The following is a 19228-nucleotide window of genomic DNA, read 5'->3' on the forward strand; positions in this document are numbered from 1 at the left end:
CCCCCATTAGGCCCTGCATGGCTCTCCTCTGTGTTGTGATAGTCCATAATGACTCACTGGAAATCCGCCTGGTGTTTATCAAATGTCTCTTTGCAGGGCTGGTGGGCCACAATCAGGTTTTTTTTTTTAAACGTATTGTGGATTTGTGGCTCAACAGCCAAGGGGAGCAAGGTGCTCATCAACTATGTCACAGAAGGCAAAGATAAGTTCATGGAATGATCCGGTTTCAATGTTTTACTGAGCAGAATGTTGTTTAGTCCCCCCCCCCCCCCCCCCCCACACACACACACCACAAACTATCAAGCCATTCATTTTGTACTGCTAATCTTTGATGAGTCTGAATCAACAGAGCCCGTGTTGTTTGCAGCCAAGTAGTGCACAGTTTTGCTTCCATTGTTCCAACATGGTTAATTAACAACTCACAATTCCGAGTTTGTGTATTAGCAAGATGTGGAGATGAAAGCTGGGATGGATGATGGTAATTGGCAGCTAGACCATGTTTATGTGTATGTATATGATTGGGTACTCCCACTGTAAAAAAAAAAGTCTGTTCTTTATTCTAAATTGTTTGAATGAATATGCTGTAAATTGCTAATTGTCCTGGTTTCAGACAATGTTAATTACATCATCAAATTAGTAATTGCAATATGGGAATGGGGAATGAACCAGCCCTCTGAAGACAAATGGGGGCTATGAACTATAAACTAGAGTTACTCATTTTACATTTTAATGAAAGTGCTCAAATTACACCCATCCATCCACTTGCAAGGGACTGAAGCTTGTCCCGTCCCCACTGAGTTGGATGGATGGATGGATGGATGGATGGATGGATAGATGGATGGATGGATGGATTCTAGTTCAAAATAGAGGTGAGCGGTATTTTGTTTTCTCAATTACAGTACACCGATTTTCACTTAAAGTGAGGACCATTTTCAAATCAGTTGACAGCGTCTCTATTAGTGGCCGGCTGCGTCGTCTATTTGAACGATAAACGTGTCCCAATTTACTGTCAGGATTTATTAGCGTTCACACAAAGACAAACATTTAAGTGCTGAGCCCATTTGAACTCGGCCGCTAACAACTAGGTGCAGCAATCCCTCTCTGATGTATTAAATGGTGGCGTCTTAATGTATGTTTTGCAAAAAGAAAAATGGACAGCGGTCACTAAAATAACAAACGGAGGAGATGAGAATTTACTAAAAGCTCCTTCGAGGATGCCCTTTGGATGGACTGTATTTTTTATTTTTTTTATAACAACAGCTGCACGTTTCTAAAAATGAAACAAAGAAAGCGACCTGCTATGAAATATAGACGAGACTGTGCTCGCTTCCAGGCCTGCTTTCTGTACCATGAAAACTTAAGACTAGCAAGGCCTTTTGGGGCGACATGTGCTGTCCAGTGTCAAACAGAAAGGTCATGTCAACCGACACAGAAGTCACAGCTAAACCCAAGAATGACTTGGACTAAAGCTTTGGACTGTCGAATTGTGAGGTGACCTTCTATGATCCTGCTGAACATGTGTGGAAGGAGCCAAATTACGCCTGCCCAGCCTTCAAAGTTAAGACATCTGGAGCAATTTGCTCACAGGAATGTCAAAACAAGTATTTTAAAGTTCATTTGGAGCGCACTTCAAAAGCAGTACCTCGTTTTTTGTTTTTTTTTATCTCTGTTCTCTGTACTCTTTGTCCTCACTTGGTGAAATGCTGTTGACTATTAGTACTTGTTAGTGTCATTATTGTTATCTTTCCATTGATTCTGACGTTTTTGAACTCATACTTTGTCCTCTAGCAAATATTTCATGGTGACTCGATGTCATCACGACACCGTCACGCTGCTGACCGATTTTTGACTAAAGTGCAGCGACGAGCACTACCCCGAAAATACTCAAGTTCTGGTTTCGTGGAACAAAATGAGTAATACGTCTATTGGTGCGTATTACTACTCTCAAGTTGTTTAATTAAAAAACAAAACAAAAAAAACCCTCTTGCTAAAACGTAGCTTTTACTTCTGGATAAGAATTTCAATCAAGGCAATCAGTCCTCCAGGTGACATCTATTTTTGTTTTTCAAAGCCGCAGGTCAAGTTCTTCCATTTCAAGAGTCAAATCCCAATTCCCTGACTTTAATTGTTAATCTTCCATCATATTAATATTCATGATTGAACTGCCCTGTGTCTGTATAATGAGACTCCCCTGAATTTTCATTCTTTATTGCTCGATATGAATGAGAAATCAGAAAATGCTGTCGGGACTTCTTCATCATTTAAAATAAAAAAAAAAGAAAATGGCTGTATTTTATTTCAAATACTTCATTTTAATCAGCTATTGATCCTGCATTACACAAAACTGAAGTTGAGACGTTGCAATTAGCAATACAAACTACAGTATATTCATCTGTTTGATATATTTGTGTTTTTTGTTGCAGGGAAAATGCCTTTGCGTGATCATGTGCACGGCCGCTTGATGTTATCTGATTTTAAACTTAACGAGGCATCTCAATCCTCGTCCTTATCATTTTTATTTCTTGAGTTATTTGACTTGTAAAATGAACTAACTAGAGAAAAACAGAATTTGGTGATAAAAGTGTCAGTCTCACACACACACAATGAAAATGATGCGTTTGTGATGTGGCTTTTCAAGTTGCGTCCCCAAATAGATCTAATATTCTTGTTTCTTTGTCATGTGGCTTTTGTCTTTTTTTCCCTTTGTTCTGCTCTTTCCGCTTTTCTCCAGATGCTGAGTTTTATGTGTCTAGTTGATCCAGACGTTGTTAATCTGGTTAACTGGAATCAATATCTGCCTCATCTCTCCCGTACAAATCAAATATAGTTGAATTCTTCTTTTATTTGATTTCATATACGTCTATTTTTATTTTCTATTCATATTTATTTGATTCTCTATTTTTATTTTCTATTTATTTATGATTACTTTCAGTTGCGGTTGTCCTTTCCCCTTGTTATTCTTTCGATCAGCGGTACTGGCCACATACGGGTCCGGTACTGGTTTTGCACAATCGCCACAATTTGAACTGGGTTTTGTTCCAGGCCGTAGGTTCACTTGCATCCAGTAGGGGGGATCGACTGCACGCTCTGTTGCCATCTGCCTCTCAATCTCCATGCAGCCCTCCTCCCATGCATATTCCCAGGTTGTGGAAACGCTGCAGCCCAATGGTCTGCGTCTGCTTGGGTGCTTTAAGACCCTCCTACCAGCTGGGCTGAAAAAAGAGGCGGCACTGTGCTTGCAAGCCTTGGACGAGCCCCCTTTTACCGCCCTGTCAGTGTCGAGGAGAAGGGAGGGAAGAAAGCGAGAGAGAGAGAGAGAGAGAGAGGGGTGCCTGATCGAGAGAATGAGAGAGCAACTGTGTGACAGAGGCAAAGAGAACCAAGCAGGCTGCTTAGAAAAGTGAGAGAGCAGAAAGCAGGAAATAAGGAACCAGAGCAGGAAGAGGGAGGAACGCAAACGGACTCTTTCTCTTCTAGCCACAAGGGGCACAGTCACTTTTATCCACTTGACTTCTAGATGAAACCCAGTGGACTGGATGGACTAACCGATTGATGGAATAGTCGTTTGCGCTGCATCCTTCGGAAACTGGAGCAATTCCTTTGTGCAAAGTGAGAGGACTGTCTGCGTTTGCGCTCGCATCTCGGTGTGGTCTGCCGTGGGCACAAAGTGCATCTGTCGGCAATCGGTGCTGAGGATATCTCCCGACGCCGTCGGATCCGACTACAGACAGGAGAGGAGAGGAGTGGAGAGGAGAGGAGAGGGAGCGTGTGGTGTGTGTACGGCACAGTGAGAGAGCAGAGCAGAGCAGAGTAGAGCAGAGCAGAGCAGAGCGTTGGGATCGGATGAGAGGGAGCAAGCCCAGGCAAAAGTAATCCAGCTCCAATAGAGACGGGAACCCGTATCTCCTCTCCCTGTGTTCCTCTGCCATTCCTCTCCTCCTCCTCCTCCTCCTCCTGTTCCTCTCCCGTTCTCCAAACAGTCACAGGAGCGCTTGCTTCTCTTTGGCAACTTCTCTTCCCTCTCCATCCCCATCCGAAACCCACGGCGGACGCAACTCTCGGATCGAGAACTTGAGGGAATATCTCCTTTCGTGCTGAGGGACACAAGCTCCGGACCGCATTTGCCATCAGAGGCATCTCACACGTACACGGCTTTGGATCCAGAAGTGTGGCCAAGGAAGAAAGGATTCCTCCAAGCTATCAGTGTTTGCTACTGAGCGGCTCCCTCCCTGCCTGCCTGCCTGCCTGCCTGCCTGCCTGCCTGCCTGCCTGCTTCCCTCGCTCCCTCGCTCCCTTTCCCTGTGTCACCATTCCCTGCCTCAGTGCTAAGGATTCCAGCTACATGGGCAAGCGATTGGAGCAGCAGCCAATGTACCCTCAGTACACCTACTACTACCCCAATTATCTCCAGACTAAGGTACGCCACTCCTCTCGCATTCCTCGAGCATGCTCGTCTAACTCCCACACTCCTACCCCGTCTGACTGCCACCCACCCTCAAACCCTCACCTCTTCCGCCCCCAATTTATCCCCCCTTCGCATCCTTGACTGGAGATGGCACTTGATTGATAGGCGGCCTTGGTCGTGATGCTTTCATGGGACGGATACCTTGTCGGACTCGGGATGTCTATATCAGTGTGTGCCCGTGTGTCAGGGATCAAGGCCGATGGCTGTCATCTGCTTGGCCAGCCTTCAAAATTTGCACTGGGAGCAATTCAATAACCTTCACGCATTGCTCATCTGTCTATACACCAATGAGCCTCGCAGATAACACCAGAAAGGAATAGATCAAGCGCTCGGGATTAATAAAACTCTTAGGAACCCGAGCTGATTTACTCCTAACGTCTTTAATTAAATGTACATTCTGATTTTCAAGCCTCTCGATAGGATCTGTCTAGTTTGTTTGGTATCGATGCCCTTAAATTGAAAGGACCAAGCTAGCGAAGATGAGTACCGATTTATTGATAGTATGATAGTGCTGTTTGTAAGCTCTTATTTTCAATTTTAGGTAGGGCAGAATGTTCTTTTTAATATTGTGGTTAACATATTCTAGACCAATCGATAAGTACATAATGAAAGCGTGTCTTTGAACATCCATATTCTTTGTGGAATGACCTAAATGTGTCCAAAACGAGAACGTTTGTAATAAATATAGCTAGCTAGATTCTTGTATTTTTTTTTTTTCTTCGCTTGTTCTTTTTTTGCCTTGTTAAGTGTTCTATCTTTAGATATTAGCGGCACTCAGAATGGAAGATGGACATTTGTCAGCACCCTTGATCGGCAATGAGCAAAATGAATCTTTAATTAACTCCACGTGTTCTCGCCAGTATTGTCGCAGAACAATCCTGCCCGAAGCAGTTGTGTTATCGCAGAGGTTTGTGCGAAAGTGCTCTTGTTGTTCGTTCATCTCAAGGTACTTATGACCTACACAGTCAAACCACACATTTGTCATATCCGTAAGAAAAGGACTAGGACACTTTGTTATCGTGCACCTGCTTTCTTCGAGTTCCAAATGACCCTAATGAGGTTAGGTGGTTGGATGGTCGGGAACACTTCAGGATACCGAGTTGGAGAGGAGAAGGAAGTCTGGGATTCTCTATTTCCCCAGTGACCCTGCCACAGATAAGTGGAGGAAGATGGCTGGATGGACGATATAGGCGAGAATTATTCACCAAGATGGCTTATTATGTTGGCACAATGGTTCCAATGTGTTGTTCTGCATCTTTCGGTCACGATGCGCCAATATCTCAAACTATACCCTGGATCGTCGCCAGTCACTTACAGGCTCCATAAAGACAAAAAGCCATACTTAGCGGGAACTGAACCCAAGCTCTGGAGTCCGGAGACCCGACAGTGACAGGGACAGTGAAATCAATCGCTTTTGGGGGGAAAAAAAAAACACCCCGACTTGCTGCCAATGTGCTCTGAGGCATATTTATGGCTTGAATGTGTGTGTGTGTGTTGGTGTGAGTGCTGCTGGTATATGATATGGCACAGCCCCTATTACTTCCAATACTTTGACGACAGTGCTCTTTACGTGCAGCACGTTAGCTGTCTGGTACTTTTGTACGTTCCCCCATTCTTTACTGATGATTATTATTATTGAAACATTAGGCTGCCTGATTGCAGGAAATATGCAAATGTACTGTAAAATGTTGAGGTGGCTCAAATTGTGTTGAAGGAAGATCTTTGTGAGAAGAATGCGATTGGTGCGCAACGAGCTCCCAACAGGGTGGACCTGGCTGCAGTCCCACCTGGCAGTACACCAGCCAGCACTCCCTTCTGATTTATAGTTTAATACATTTGTGCTGCTGCCATATGGCTTCCCTCTCCATCCCCTGCTCCTTCCATCATCCGCCTCTGCCTCCATCCATCCCTCCCTCCCTCCCCACTTGGCCTATCTCGGAGCTGCTCATCTCGGTGGCCTCTCAGTCAGGGTATGCCCCCTCAATCTCCTCCTTCCCTCTCTTCCTCCTCCCTCATCCACTCTGTTGCAACAGGGGCTCCAAGCCCTGCCTCCTCTACCTATGCTGCAGTTCACTCCCAAGGTCAGGGGAAATCCGATCTTGCCACCGTCAGCGATTGATTTATCTTTGACGGAGCCGCCGGGGTCGTGTGCCATGCAAACGAGACCTACGGAGAGGAAAGCACCCGTTTCAATTTACATCCATAATAAATTCCCTGGTTAGGTGGTATAGAAGGTTGGTCCGTTTGATATCACCGCAGAAAAGTGTCAAAACAAGTTCATCAGAATTTAAAAAAAAAACAAGGCATTGCGTGCTAAGTTTGATGTCACGTAAATGGCTAAGTCATGCTTTGAATGTGAATTTGCATATTTTCCATTCTTCTTTGTCACACCCCGATTTAGGCTTTTGGTCCTGTTTAGCTCTGTGGTATTGCAAAGTAGATTGAAGTCCTAATCATTAGGACGTCACGCAAAAGTGAGTGTAGGCTTTGTACAACCTTAGACGCCTTGGTTTGGTCATTCGTGGGTGTTCAACTCGCTTTAGAATCTGCTTGCCTTCAGTGCTGCATTCCTAAGGTATAGTCTCATACTCTGTGGGTGGGGGGGTGTACACATCCGCAATGAATAAAAAAGGGTAATGCTTGGCATAAATCTTTCTAAAGTGCAGCCTTTTCACAGGCTTGCTTCCATTTTGTGGAATATAGTTTTGAAGAAAAAAAAAAGCGATGATTAACATCTGTATTTGCTCGGAGCAGATGAGTACGTGGTAAAGAAATGTGAAATGCGCTGTCTTAATGGCCTTTGCATTTTGTGGTTGCTGTGGATGTACTGTGCATCAATATCCTCATTTAATGGGATTCTCTGGTGCCGGCCGCCGAGTGCTTGTTAACCCACATTAGAATGTGAAAGTCAGGGAATGAGATAAAACAATAACATTTGTCTTTCTATTGATTCGTGCAGTGGGGCGTTGCATGTGCTCCTCTTTAGCGGAATTATTGATTGCTGAAAGTGCGCGCGTGTATGGATGCGTCCATGTGGATTTTATATAAAGTTATGATTATCTTGACTCTTGTTTTGATGAGAGTTGTTGTTGTTGTTTGGATAGCCGGCTCATACCAAACGGGGTCACCGCATTAAGTCACTCGCACAAACTTGATTTTGCAGAGTTTTTCCGCTGGATGCCCTTCCTGGCAAAACACACTTTTTTTTTTAGTATAAGCGGACTCGGAACGAGCAGTGGCCGCTACGTCCAAGCCCTTGTTTTGACGAGGTGATTAATTATTATTATTATTTTTTGCAGCCTTTATCGAGCCTGGCAATGTGATGTTTAGTGACATTTGTGAAAGGTGAATCATTTGCATTTTAAATATCAGATTGCGGCATCTCACCCCGGTGAGCCCGTAAGAAATTCAAGTCCTGAAAGTGATTAGTGTTTGCTATTGTGCGTTTCATAAAGACACACAATCTCAAGCCCCGACATAACCTAAATCGAGGGACTTCTTGTCCGTGGACTTGAACAAACATCAGGCAAATGGAGCCCTTTTGAAAGGCTTTGTGACTGCCGTAAAAGTCGTTATCAAATGAGGAAGAAAAAGTCATGGAGGAAAGGAGCTTTTATGTTTGCGTAATGACCAAAGAGACTTACTATATAGAATCATGGAGGAGACTGGAGGTTCAAAAGGATTTGGCCTTCGGTCTGTGCTGCAGAAGACAACATTCATTTTAATTCTGCAGCAATACTTGTGGAAAAATAGCCATTTAGTGGAACTTCTTAGGGAAAACCCACGAGGTTGCGCTATTCAGCATTGAAAGAAATCAATCAAGCCCAAGTCTGAACGTTTGCGATGCTTAAGACTGAAGGCTCTCTTGTTTTCGACAGCACATCTGCAACTCGGTGCAAATGTCGGCCGATCCTGATTTTTCTATGATGTGCATATTTGCCAGTTTGGCAGACTGCTGGGCTGGCGCAGGAGAGGGCATGTTTGGAAAGCACCTGGCATAGAATCAATCTAAACAGACTGAGCAGGCATAGGTTAGACATCTGAATCATTGGAGAACTCAAATATTGAACAGATTATTATTATTATTATTGCGCTGCTTTGTTTAGCACTTCCACAGCGACGCAGCCCACCTTCGTTCATATCCGCGTAATTGTGATGAAGCCAACAGGTTTATATCCTAAGAGCATAAAAACGCAGTATAGTCGGTGTTACTATATAAAGTTTAAAAAGTGTAAATACTTGCGTGCATGTGTGAGTGAGAGAGAGAGAGCGAGAGAGAGAAAAAAAGCGCTTTGGCTGGAAAGTGATTAAATGAAGCTTTTAAAAGCGGGCTCCACTTTCCACTTTGGGTGTCCTTGAGCACTTGGCACAGTGAACACAAAGTAGAAGCTCACTCATTACAGGTTGCTGTGGGGGGGGGGGGGGGGGGGGGAAGTAGCACCGATAAATGGTCGGAATACACAATCATGTGGGAGTCTTGCCTCGTGGGGATGTTGACAGTATCTTACTCTTCTTACTCGGACTTTTGGAAACACAGTAAGAGATTTCTTTATTCCGCACTGTGCGTGCGGTGAGCTTGTTGGAATAGCGAGAGTTCAACTGGATAACCCGCAGGTTAAATCAGAAAATCCCTACCCTGAAGCACATAGCAAAGTGCGCCGCCATGGGGGCATTTGTATCTCCATCTGTATGGACAGCAAAGCCTTACAGTAGAGCCTGGTTGGAAATAACCCAAGTTGGCTTGAAAATTGGGCTGAGCCAAGCAATTGTTTTTTTCTGGGGTAAAACAATCCATAGACCCAAAATTGACTCCACTCCTTTGCCATAGCAGCTCAACCTAATGAGAATTGTATGAAAGAAGTCACCGTGGATTAGGCTAAGTGGACCCTCGCCGGAGCTCCACCATCCGGAACATACCTGACAATTGAGCCTTATGATTAAGAAAACATAGCCTGTAGTGTTTGCCTAACCCCCGAACCAACAAACAGATCTTATTTTGCGGAGTACACCACAATAATAATGATCATGCTTTAGTGTCAATGTGTCAATCAAAAGTGAGTGTGGTGAGTTTTCTAAAGGCGGGATTTCTTAAATCGTCGCTCTTATGACGTGTGCGTGCGTGTGTGTGCGGCCAATCGGTGCATTTGATGCTCGCTGAGGAATTCAATTCAACTCAAAACAGTTTTGCACAAACTAATATTAGCTTTAGTTTCTGATAGCAATATTTGTTTTGAATAGACGGGTACCTTCTGGAAAATGGCGCCTTCCAAAAATGAGGATGGATATCAAATGATTTATTTGCACAGCTGAAATTCAGAAGGATTTATCTGTTTTCTCTCAATGGAGTAAAAACGAGTTGGATGGGAGGGAGCTTTGAAAAAGCAAACTGCACAGGCCTTTTGTTGCTTCCCTTTGTTAACGCAAGCTCTCAGCATGTCTGTTGCCCTACCTTTCGGCACTCGGGAAATGCTCAGGTTGTGAGGCACCAAGGTAGGACGAGTCGGAAGCTCCTCTTAGCTTAGCGCTGCTCGCTGACTCAGATTCGGCCCGGATAATTGCTCCTGAATTTTTAACGAGTGGCTGCGTTGTGCACTTTGCGGAAGCAGCGTGCCTGAAGATCCCGGCATGGCTGCGACTGCAGTGGAATAGCCCTTTTGTTTTTTTTCTCCCCACGTCCGGAATGAGAAGAATACTTCAGCATGTCATCATTGCAATAGGTGATGCTGTGACTTTGGAATGTTAACAAAAAGAAGCGTGAATGCAAATGCAATTGTACCGCCTGGCTGCACAGATAATTATCCTTATCTGGTTTCATCTAATCACCGGTTGTAGACTTGCCTTTGGCTAAATACGTCACTCTTTATTTGGACTCTGCCGGGTCACTCTCAGCTGGCTCGAGAAATCTGGAAACAAAATCATCTTGAACACGGAAATGTCATTCACAACAGATACGAATGCATCACAATAATATAGTACATTTAGGCAGTGACAAGGTAGCGATGAGTTGCTACGGAAATGATAATATTGGGGCCGCAAGACTAAATGAGATGCAACTATAAAAGAAGAATTTGAAATTTGAAGCCATATTCCTTGAATTTAGTCAATTAGGTAAGTCAAGAGAAAGTCTTTGGTAGCTCAGAGAGTCAAGTGGTAAGAGCAGCCGCAGACATGCAAATTGCAGCGCCGTGCTGCAGGCAGGCAGGCAGGCAGCCATGGTTACCGCCTCCCACATGGCATATAGTGCCTGCAACATTGACTCTCCACTGCTGCATTAGTTGTGGCAAGCGCAATAAAAACACCGTGTCACGCGTAGCTTGAAAAATGCTTCCGGAAAAAGCCAATTCTGCCGTGAATGAGGATAAGCAAATAGGCATGAGCGCTTGAATGGCTGCCAGTCATGTCAGAGCCCCCCCCCCCAATACCTCCTCGCCCTCTCATCCAGTCACAATGAGCTTCTGTACAAATAAGGATACGTGCACCAATTTAGTGCAGCAGATGAACCTTGTGAAGCCTTGTTGAGCAAGTGGGGGATTACCGTGAGCAAACAGGCTTTTCTCCTGGCTTTATTTGAGTTAACTGACTCACACCACCCCCTTAGATTTTGCCCCTGTCTTTTTTTGGGGGGGCGACAGATTTTTTCCCATTCTCCTGTCGCCTTGGAGGCCTTAACACATGCACATTAGTCAGTGTATGGAAAAACACTGAGTGTGGCAGGTAGGCGACGAGAATTAGATGGCAAGGACACTTTAGCTGAGCCGCAAAGCAGGCGTAATGGATCAAGGAGCAAGCCCACGGCGTGATGGGGGGGTGTGGGGGGGTGTAATTCTTCAAAAGTAATTAGTAGCACATAAGCAGACTATTGGCAACGCAATGAACAAAATCTTGGCTTTATATGTGGGCTGCTTGCGGATGTCGTTTCTTTGGCAGGAAACGTGAACCTAAGTTTAACAAAACTTTTGTTAATGTGCAAAGCGTTGCGAGAGTGGTTGCCAAGGACAAAAATGTTTACATTTTGCTCTGTTCAAAAGATTCTCTGGATTTTACTCCAAAAAATGACACCTAATAAATAACAATTAACTGATGTTAGATTTTTCCATGTTCATTTATAATTGCAACCAAGTGTCTCTTTTGATTCAGCTCCACATTAAATTAGCTCACTCATTCGAAAGCGCAGATGTTTTGGAAACTTTTGTCATTGTTTTAAGAATTTATGTTTGTCAAAGGATCCTGGCAACAACTTGCATCATGCAGAAAACTGAAGAATATTGAATTGGCATGTAATCAATGAGCATTTTGGTCATGGAATTTTTGTAAAACTGTAATGGAAAAAACAAGCTTTTTTTAGCAACCTTTTCTCAAAGCCAAATTGTTTCAGACCCATAAAAATAAATAAAACAACATTTTTAACCCCAAATTGATCTGTGTATTTTGTTCCTACTCAAAAATCAGGTTAATATAAATGCAAACAAATGCACAAAGACTTTGAATGGGGAACTGTAAATGAGTTTTACATCTTATTTCTCATTTCTAAGTATGAAGGTCAAGTGTGTGGAAAAAGCGATTTTAAGCAAGGATTGCTCAGAAACACCGCTTTCTTTTTCTTTCATAATGTAAATGTGCTCAAATTTGAAAAACAAGCTTTGAATAAATGCTAATGTTAGCGTCAAACTACTTATGCAGTTGATAAATAGGAATGTTTTGATCGCCCTGTGTTGTTTTGTCCTTGGGCCTTTTTGGAAAATGTTGGGAAACAGTGGCTTTGAAAAACAGTTAGTCACTCATTTCCTATCTGTTTTGTGCCTCTGATTAGCCGTCTTGAGTACCCCTGTGGAAGCCTTGTATTCATTATTTATCCGTAGCCCCCCCAAACAACAGCTGCAAGCTTTTGTAGCTGCCATATGTTGCGTTATTCTCAACATATTCGGGCTGTATAGGGAAGTTTAGATCAGCCCGCCGAGATGTAGAACAAGCCCTCTGCGGACATGCTGCTCCCAAATTATTCTCCAAATGTTATGTTTTCCACTCTATCCTTGGAAAAGGCTCTTGAGGTCATACAAACTGCTTTTCAAATTGGGGCTTCTAAAGTCTAGTTTGATTTGTTGTTGTTTTTCTTAATGTTTTACAGCTCATTCGAAAACGAAAGAGCAGCTTTGGCCAGAAGAGAATATTGTAACGCGAATACCCATCAGAGGTTTATTTGAAGTGAGCAAACCCTCATTCCGTGCGCAGGCGTCACCATCTGTTATAAAAGTTAAGGTGTTTTTTTTAAACATTTATTTTACTTGAGAAACTTTTTTTAGAAAAAAAAATATACATTTTGTAACTAAGGATGCTGATAGGTCTCACCGGGGAAGACGCTATAGGCATCCCCGACCCCCCCCAAGCAGAACTAGAAGATGTGAAATCTGGGCTTCCCTGCTAAAGCTGCTGCCCGCGTGACCCGAGCCTAGATAAGCAGAGTAAATGGAGGCTTGGGTAGATAAATGAGACGGTTAAGTGTTTTTACCACTTGACACCAGTGTGACTGATTTTTAAACATCCATGGCAACAGGGCAGTTTGAGGCTGGAGTGGTTAAAATGTTTGACTTACCGTCGAGAGGTCGCAAGGTCCAAACTAGCCTGACTCCTTCCTGTGCGCGAGTTCCAAGTTCTCCTGGTTCAGATACAAATCGGAGATCAATCCACCTAACCGCCATAGATTGACTGGGCTTTACATTATAAACTGGCCAAAACAGAAATTAAACTACCTCGAGCAATTAAGCAGGGCCACTGTGTTTCCGGCATCGGTGGAATTGTCTGAGGGGCAGTAGGGGAAAGAGGGTCGCATTAGGATTCAGCCGATAAAGCAATAAAGCCTTGTAGGAGATGCAGTTGGCCGGGCGGCCGGCCGGCCGGCCTCATTCGGAGCAGCTTCTGTGTGCGCAGCACTTTGCGGCCGCAATTAATCACCCGGCTGACATTAGCCTACCTTCCTGCAAACACTGAATAAACAGTGGCAACGTCGAGGCCATGTTGGCTGCCACAAATCTGGTGTTATCGTTAAGATGTCTGTTGACGCTTGTTCCCCAAAGAGAGAGAGAGAGAGAGAGAGAGAGCTCTTGAAACTCTGCTACAGACTGGTGTGAGATCTGTTGATCTATTCAGTTACAGGTTGCAATGAAAAAAGCCAGTCGGAGACACAGTCAGCTTCTGACGTGTATTTGCATTGCTAACTTTTGTCGGATTTTGCCTGCACGGTATTGCTTGTGTGACAGGACAGCGGTCGCTAGAGTCATTTGTAAAATGGGAATCCTCGGAGGCTTTATTAGGAGGATGCCTGTCAATGTGTGCTGTATTGTTACCATAGTGATAGTTGCCAGTTGCGTGTGCCAAGCGAGGGCTCCGTTTGAGAGTCAATCACGCGGCTGTAGGGGAACGACCGCACCGTGGGATTTCAGCTGCCACTTAGTTTTGACAAAGTCATAATGCTAGCATTTTTATATTATCATTTATACACTGGAGTCGAGGTGAGCAGTGGGGCAGTTGGGATTGCATGGAAACATTTTATTACCCAGCAAATAGATAGATACAATTAAATATTATATATATATATATATAGCATATTTTAAAATGAATAGAAAAAGAAACTGAGAAATAAAAGTGAAGTCACAAAAGACAAAAGAGAAATTGAGTTGGACCTACTGCTTACTCTCAGAGCCCAGTTAGAGAAAGTTCATTCGTGTCCATAAGTTGAGCATGCATTATCCTGGGCTAACATAACAGCCTGAGAGGAAACATGATCGAGTTGTTGAGGAAAGCGGCGGGGGGCTGGAAGCGAGGAAGGGCGGGACTCCTGTCCACTTCACTCGAAGGGACTGACACTTCCCTTCTCTGTAAAGCCCCGCTGGAAGTGAAACATTGAAATCACTTCTCTATAGCATTCACCCTACTGTATAAGTGCATGCCCGCATCACTTTCTCTAGCAAGACACAAATAAAACAACACATGCCTTGAAGAGTTTAGTCCCAGGCTGATGTGCGGCCAACGCGCTGGAATCTGCACACAGGGAAACCTGATAGGCATTCCCTGTGCCAAACACATGAGGTCACCCTGACGGACTGATCTTGCCTGCCTGCCTGCCTGCCTCCTTCCACCACCCACTGTTGTCACACTAAAAGATTGTATCTACATAAGACCCAAAAAAAAACCCATCCTCTGCTCACTGCACGATCCTCCACTCAACTTGAAATCACAACATGTATCTTTTGCATTCTGCGTCAGCCTTTGTGCTCCCAAGCAAAACAAAAGTCACTCCGCAGCATTGTTTTCAAAAGCAATCCAAACATATGTGTGTTAGATCTGTGTTCAAGTTCCCTCGTAGCAACACGGACACCCACGTCTCGGAGATACATGCGTGTACGTACATGCAAACGCGCGTATCCCTACGTATTCCCAAGTGGTCCACCCCCTTTTCATCATAAGCGCTCCCACGCATCTCGTGTTCTCCCCCATATTATGTAAAAAGGAACATGCATTATTCCACTGGCGAGGTTGGTTGATGTCTTTGGCAATTGACACAAGTGAGAAAGAAACCACAATAGAGTCACAAAGCTCTTTTTTTACGCCTGTGAGGTCTCATTGTGTGGTGGTTTGTTTTTTGATGAGTAATTTGACTCATTATATCATTACAATAATATTTTTGAAATGAAACCCTACACAGCAGCTGTCATTCTTTGTCGAGTTTTAAACCGGGTGTTGGTCAACCTCCAAATGTTGGAGAGGAAAAACGGTTGCTTGGTTCTGTCGTGGTGCAGTGTCCTGACTTCCATGTAAGTAAAATATATTTTTTTTATTTACAGTAGACTTCTGCACCAAATGTTTTGCACAAGTCAAAAGGCATTTTTATTTGCAAATCCTTTGGGTTAAATTCTCTTTAGCAGCTAAGATTTGTGTTGTGGGTGAAAAGGATGGAGTTCATGGACAGAGCTTTAAAGCAGCTTGTTGCGCTGCCTTGGCTCTGACCCGTGCAGATTGTCAGGTGACCTCCGTGGCGCTGCCCTGAGCTCGCAGTGAGGAATCCAATCTCCTCGCCGGGGACACGCTGCATGTTTTAGCCGTCCCGTTTGATAACTTTGCCCCGGCGCCTTTTGCGACGTGCCCGTCAAGTCGTCTCCTAAAGGCTGACATGTTTTCTTCAGTGCTGGGAGGGGCTCCCAGTCCACAGTGGTTGGAAGATTGTTTGAACCAGCTCATCTGCTCCATGTTTAAATGAGAGCAATTTGAATGCCAGAATCATTTTGTTGTGGAACTATTTTTTCAACTTTGCATTCCTTGCGAGACGCAAGACAGATTGTGCAGTGCACAAGGTTTTCTGGTCGAATGACTTAAGATGAATGTGAGACTAATTCAATTTTAGAGTTATGTCGTGTTATGTAAAAATATGTCAACAGAATAAAGTGAATATTCCACAAAACTTATGAGGACAAAGAGTAGAAAAAAAGAGATTGATGGATTGCTCATCAAAAAATGCTTTGAAAGGGCAGGTAGCACTTCCCATCTTATTTTCTTGACATTTTGAATCCGGGAAGTGAGTAAGTGATTGGCACAGGGAAGTGGGACTTTTAAGGCATTTTAAGGACCATTAAAACCCCATGGGGCCTGATAGCCAGCGTGTTTAATGAGTCATTGAAAAGAGGGCCTCTCCACTGCTATTTGTTTCCTTGTTGGGCATTTTGCCTTCCACTGTGCTGCTAATTGTCTCGAGCACACTGGCAGTGACACAGCAACCCCAGCTCACAATGAGATAAATGACTTTGGTGGAAATTTAAATGTGCCGCACTTTCCCGGTTGACCCACCGTCGGTTAGCGTAAGGTTGGGATCTGTAAAGTTCAACACCGCTGAGGTCGTTTCATTCGTAGGTCAACCGAGCTTTTCGAGAAAAAATCGCCCTCGAAACGGCTCCATCTCCAGCCACATGGAACAGCCGAAATGCCTGGAGAAGTATGAATTCATTTGCATTTTACAATCTTGGATTGGATTCAAAACGTGCCTTCTAAGACTAAGCGGCATATATCTGTGTTTAGAGTTGAAGTAAGAAGCCTTATCAAGCTTGCCCCTGTTGAGTAGCCCACACACGCACACACGCACAAGAGCCGTCCGTGTGTGATGCATTTTCTGTTTCCATGGGGATCCCGACACGGGAGTTTTAAAAAAAATAAAACTTCCACTTGAACACATGTATAGCCCGCTTCCCATTTGTGTAACAAAATGGCACCGTTTTGTGTAAACAGCCTTTAATTCTAACGAGAACTGAACGGTCATTTTATTGCGTGCGACGACTCGACTGGGGGAAATGAAATGAATGAAATGACTCTTTCTGGACTCTTCCTCTCTTTTTAATTTGTCTTTTCAGTGCATTGATACATTACCAAGGAAATGGCACATATGGAAAACCGGCTTGTGTAGTATGGATTACATGCTTTGTAATTCTATAGCCTTGATATTTTTACTTTGCATGGATAGTGGGAATTCAACTGAGCTTAGTGAACTAATCATATGGGCATTAGGTTAACTTGTTGAATGGAACACCTGGAATATCGCATTACTATACCATCTGCCTCGTTTTATTTCCACAAAGTAGAATTTTCCTCAACGGGCACTAACGGGAGAATAGACAGACACATTATGGCACCTTAATGTCTACTTATGCATCTGGTCAATTCTGTGGATTACATTTTAACAATGCAAAGAAAGTAGAAGGATCTCGTAGACGAAATAAGCGAGCCGACGTCTCCCGAGTCGGTGATTGTTGCCAATCGAAGACTGACAAGCGAGGAAGCGGCGGTAAATAAAACAAAATACCTTACCCGACCGATCTTGTTGTTTTGTTTTAAAAGTGGGTTCCCCAGACTGCAAAAAATCCTTTCCACAGTAAGTCTTTTGTTAACAATACTGACATTTTACAATGCTCCATATCTAGGAGGAGCTGAGAGATCACGGGATTGTGCGAGATTTCTCCCTTTGAGGACTTGTTTGGAAAATCTGTGTTGAGAATAGAACACACCACACTACTACTGTACACTAAGAAAAGCTTTACATGTGGTATGGTTTTTTTGGAAGAATCCATTTATTTCTATCAGGCTTAACTGGAAAGCTAACAGACATTGAGGACAAGAGGAATCACTAAAACATTGTTGTGCTTTTTCAATTTGGTCCCTGCAGTGTTGACAGTGTGAGCTTGGCCACCAATTAGGCCACAGCGATTCTTACTGCCCATAAATTATTAAGTGTCAGCCATCAACTGGAAGCAGTGACGGAGGTGCCAGAGAGGAAGGTTTTATTTGTTTAAATCATACAGTGCCTGTGATAACGCCGGTTCTGCTCTCAAACGAGCGTCGGTGTCTAAATTATTCTCATGCTAGCAACTAAATGCAACATTTATTCAACAACAACATGCGGCGGAAAAAACAAACCCCATCAGGCATTTAGGATAATGTATAGTATTAGATTGCAACTTGCAACACTGACTCACCTCAAGGTCAACCAATTCATTTCTGGAGGAGAATTTATTGCCCGGTCGTAGCTAAGGCAATGAGGTGCTGTGATCCTTGAGCTCATGTCTATATAGAAGGTCTTCACAGCCGTATACCACGGCGGGGGGGGGGGGGTTGTCTACTGCTTGTTAACTCTCTTTTCTGAGCCGGAGCCAACTCGGTTCCTTGAAACATGATAGCGTTGTTGGCCAAGGCCTGCTCATGTTTCCGCTGTTTTGGAGAACACCGAGTTAATGTTCCATGGGACCATCAGCCTGATCATAAACATTGTAAATCTACAACGCCTACGGAGCGTAACTCATGAAGAATGACAGGAAGTCTGTAAACTATGTGCCTGTCAAACAGTGATTGACACTACCTATGATGCTTTGTGGGAGGATCCATCCCTCTTTGAGCAACCTAGCTGTAATTGCTCTGTCAAACCTGTCTCTGAACCAAAACACGAGCAGACCGCCTCTAGTCAAGTATGTGAGTCGAGTCCGATTCTCCAGACGAGATCAAGAGTAAAGCTTAAGACACTAAAATACTATAGCTATTTTGTTGATCTAAAGAAATATTTCAAATTTCTTTTGAAAGATGCCATCGTCTGGAATAAAAGCACAGTTGGACTGAATTGAGTCAACAAAATGTTATTCCGAGTGTAAAGGCCAAGTCGGAGTCAATGTGAGTGCAACGCAAGTCAAAACGTGTCGAGTCCTATCAAATCACTTTATTGTCACTCATTAGAAGTAGAGCAGTCTTAAAATATGCTTGAGCGGATTTGGTGTCTGATGAAATTGTAGCAAGCAAGGTTGCCGCGCCTTTGGGATGTGAAGTATCCTGTAACAAATGAATTATGCATTTCCAGCATCTAGCGGTGAAGGAATGCCACACTGGCCCCGACGACTGCTTCCTGTGCATAGCTTCACCTCGCTGTCAACTTGGGGATGTCTAAAATAGGCGCACAAAAAAAAAAAAAGAAACCGCTTGAGGTTCATTGTAATGATAATGGTGCCTCGGTGGATGTGAGTAGACTGGTTCATATTCAGCCCCACAATGACTCTCCTGTCTTGGCTATTCAAGAGGCGGTCTGCTAGCGGACTGGTGGGCGACTAGGCTGAGAAGCTTCTTGTTCATGTGGAAATGTGTGCGGCCATACAATGGAACGGGGATGCGTCTCCCAAAGCCCGGCCCGACATATTCAGCCAGAGAATGGAAGCACAATAACAGTCATCCCATGAAAAGTCTCGG

The 19228-nt window shown here is 43.9% G+C and overlaps 1 protein-coding gene across 7 annotated transcripts in view; it reads left to right on the top strand.

The window, feature by feature from the left end:
• The window catches only part of rbms3 (RNA binding motif, single stranded interacting protein), a 166440-nt gene that overhangs the window by 33293 nt on the left and 113919 nt on the right, over positions 1-19228 (top strand). For 3 of the 7 annotated variants that reach the window (XM_088365119.1, XM_088365118.1, XM_088365120.1), the window contains exon 1: positions 3272-4417. The exons of 2 other annotated variants lie outside the window; for them this stretch is intronic. In XM_088365119.1, the coding sequence (XP_088221245.1) occupies positions 4343-4417 (75 nt within the window). In that variant the 5' untranslated portion in view covers positions 3272-4342. Of the gene's footprint in view, positions 1-3270; positions 4418-19228 lie in introns of those variants that run through there. 2 more of the 7 variants (XM_088365116.1, XM_088365117.1) reach the window with 1 other exon arrangement.

Source organism: Syngnathus floridae, chromosome 21, assembly GCF_059516105.1.
Source record: "Syngnathus floridae isolate MCC-2025c chromosome 21, RoL_Sflo_1.0, whole genome shotgun sequence".
In the NCBI taxonomy this organism is placed as follows: Eukaryota; Metazoa; Chordata; class Actinopteri; order Syngnathiformes; family Syngnathidae; genus Syngnathus; species Syngnathus floridae.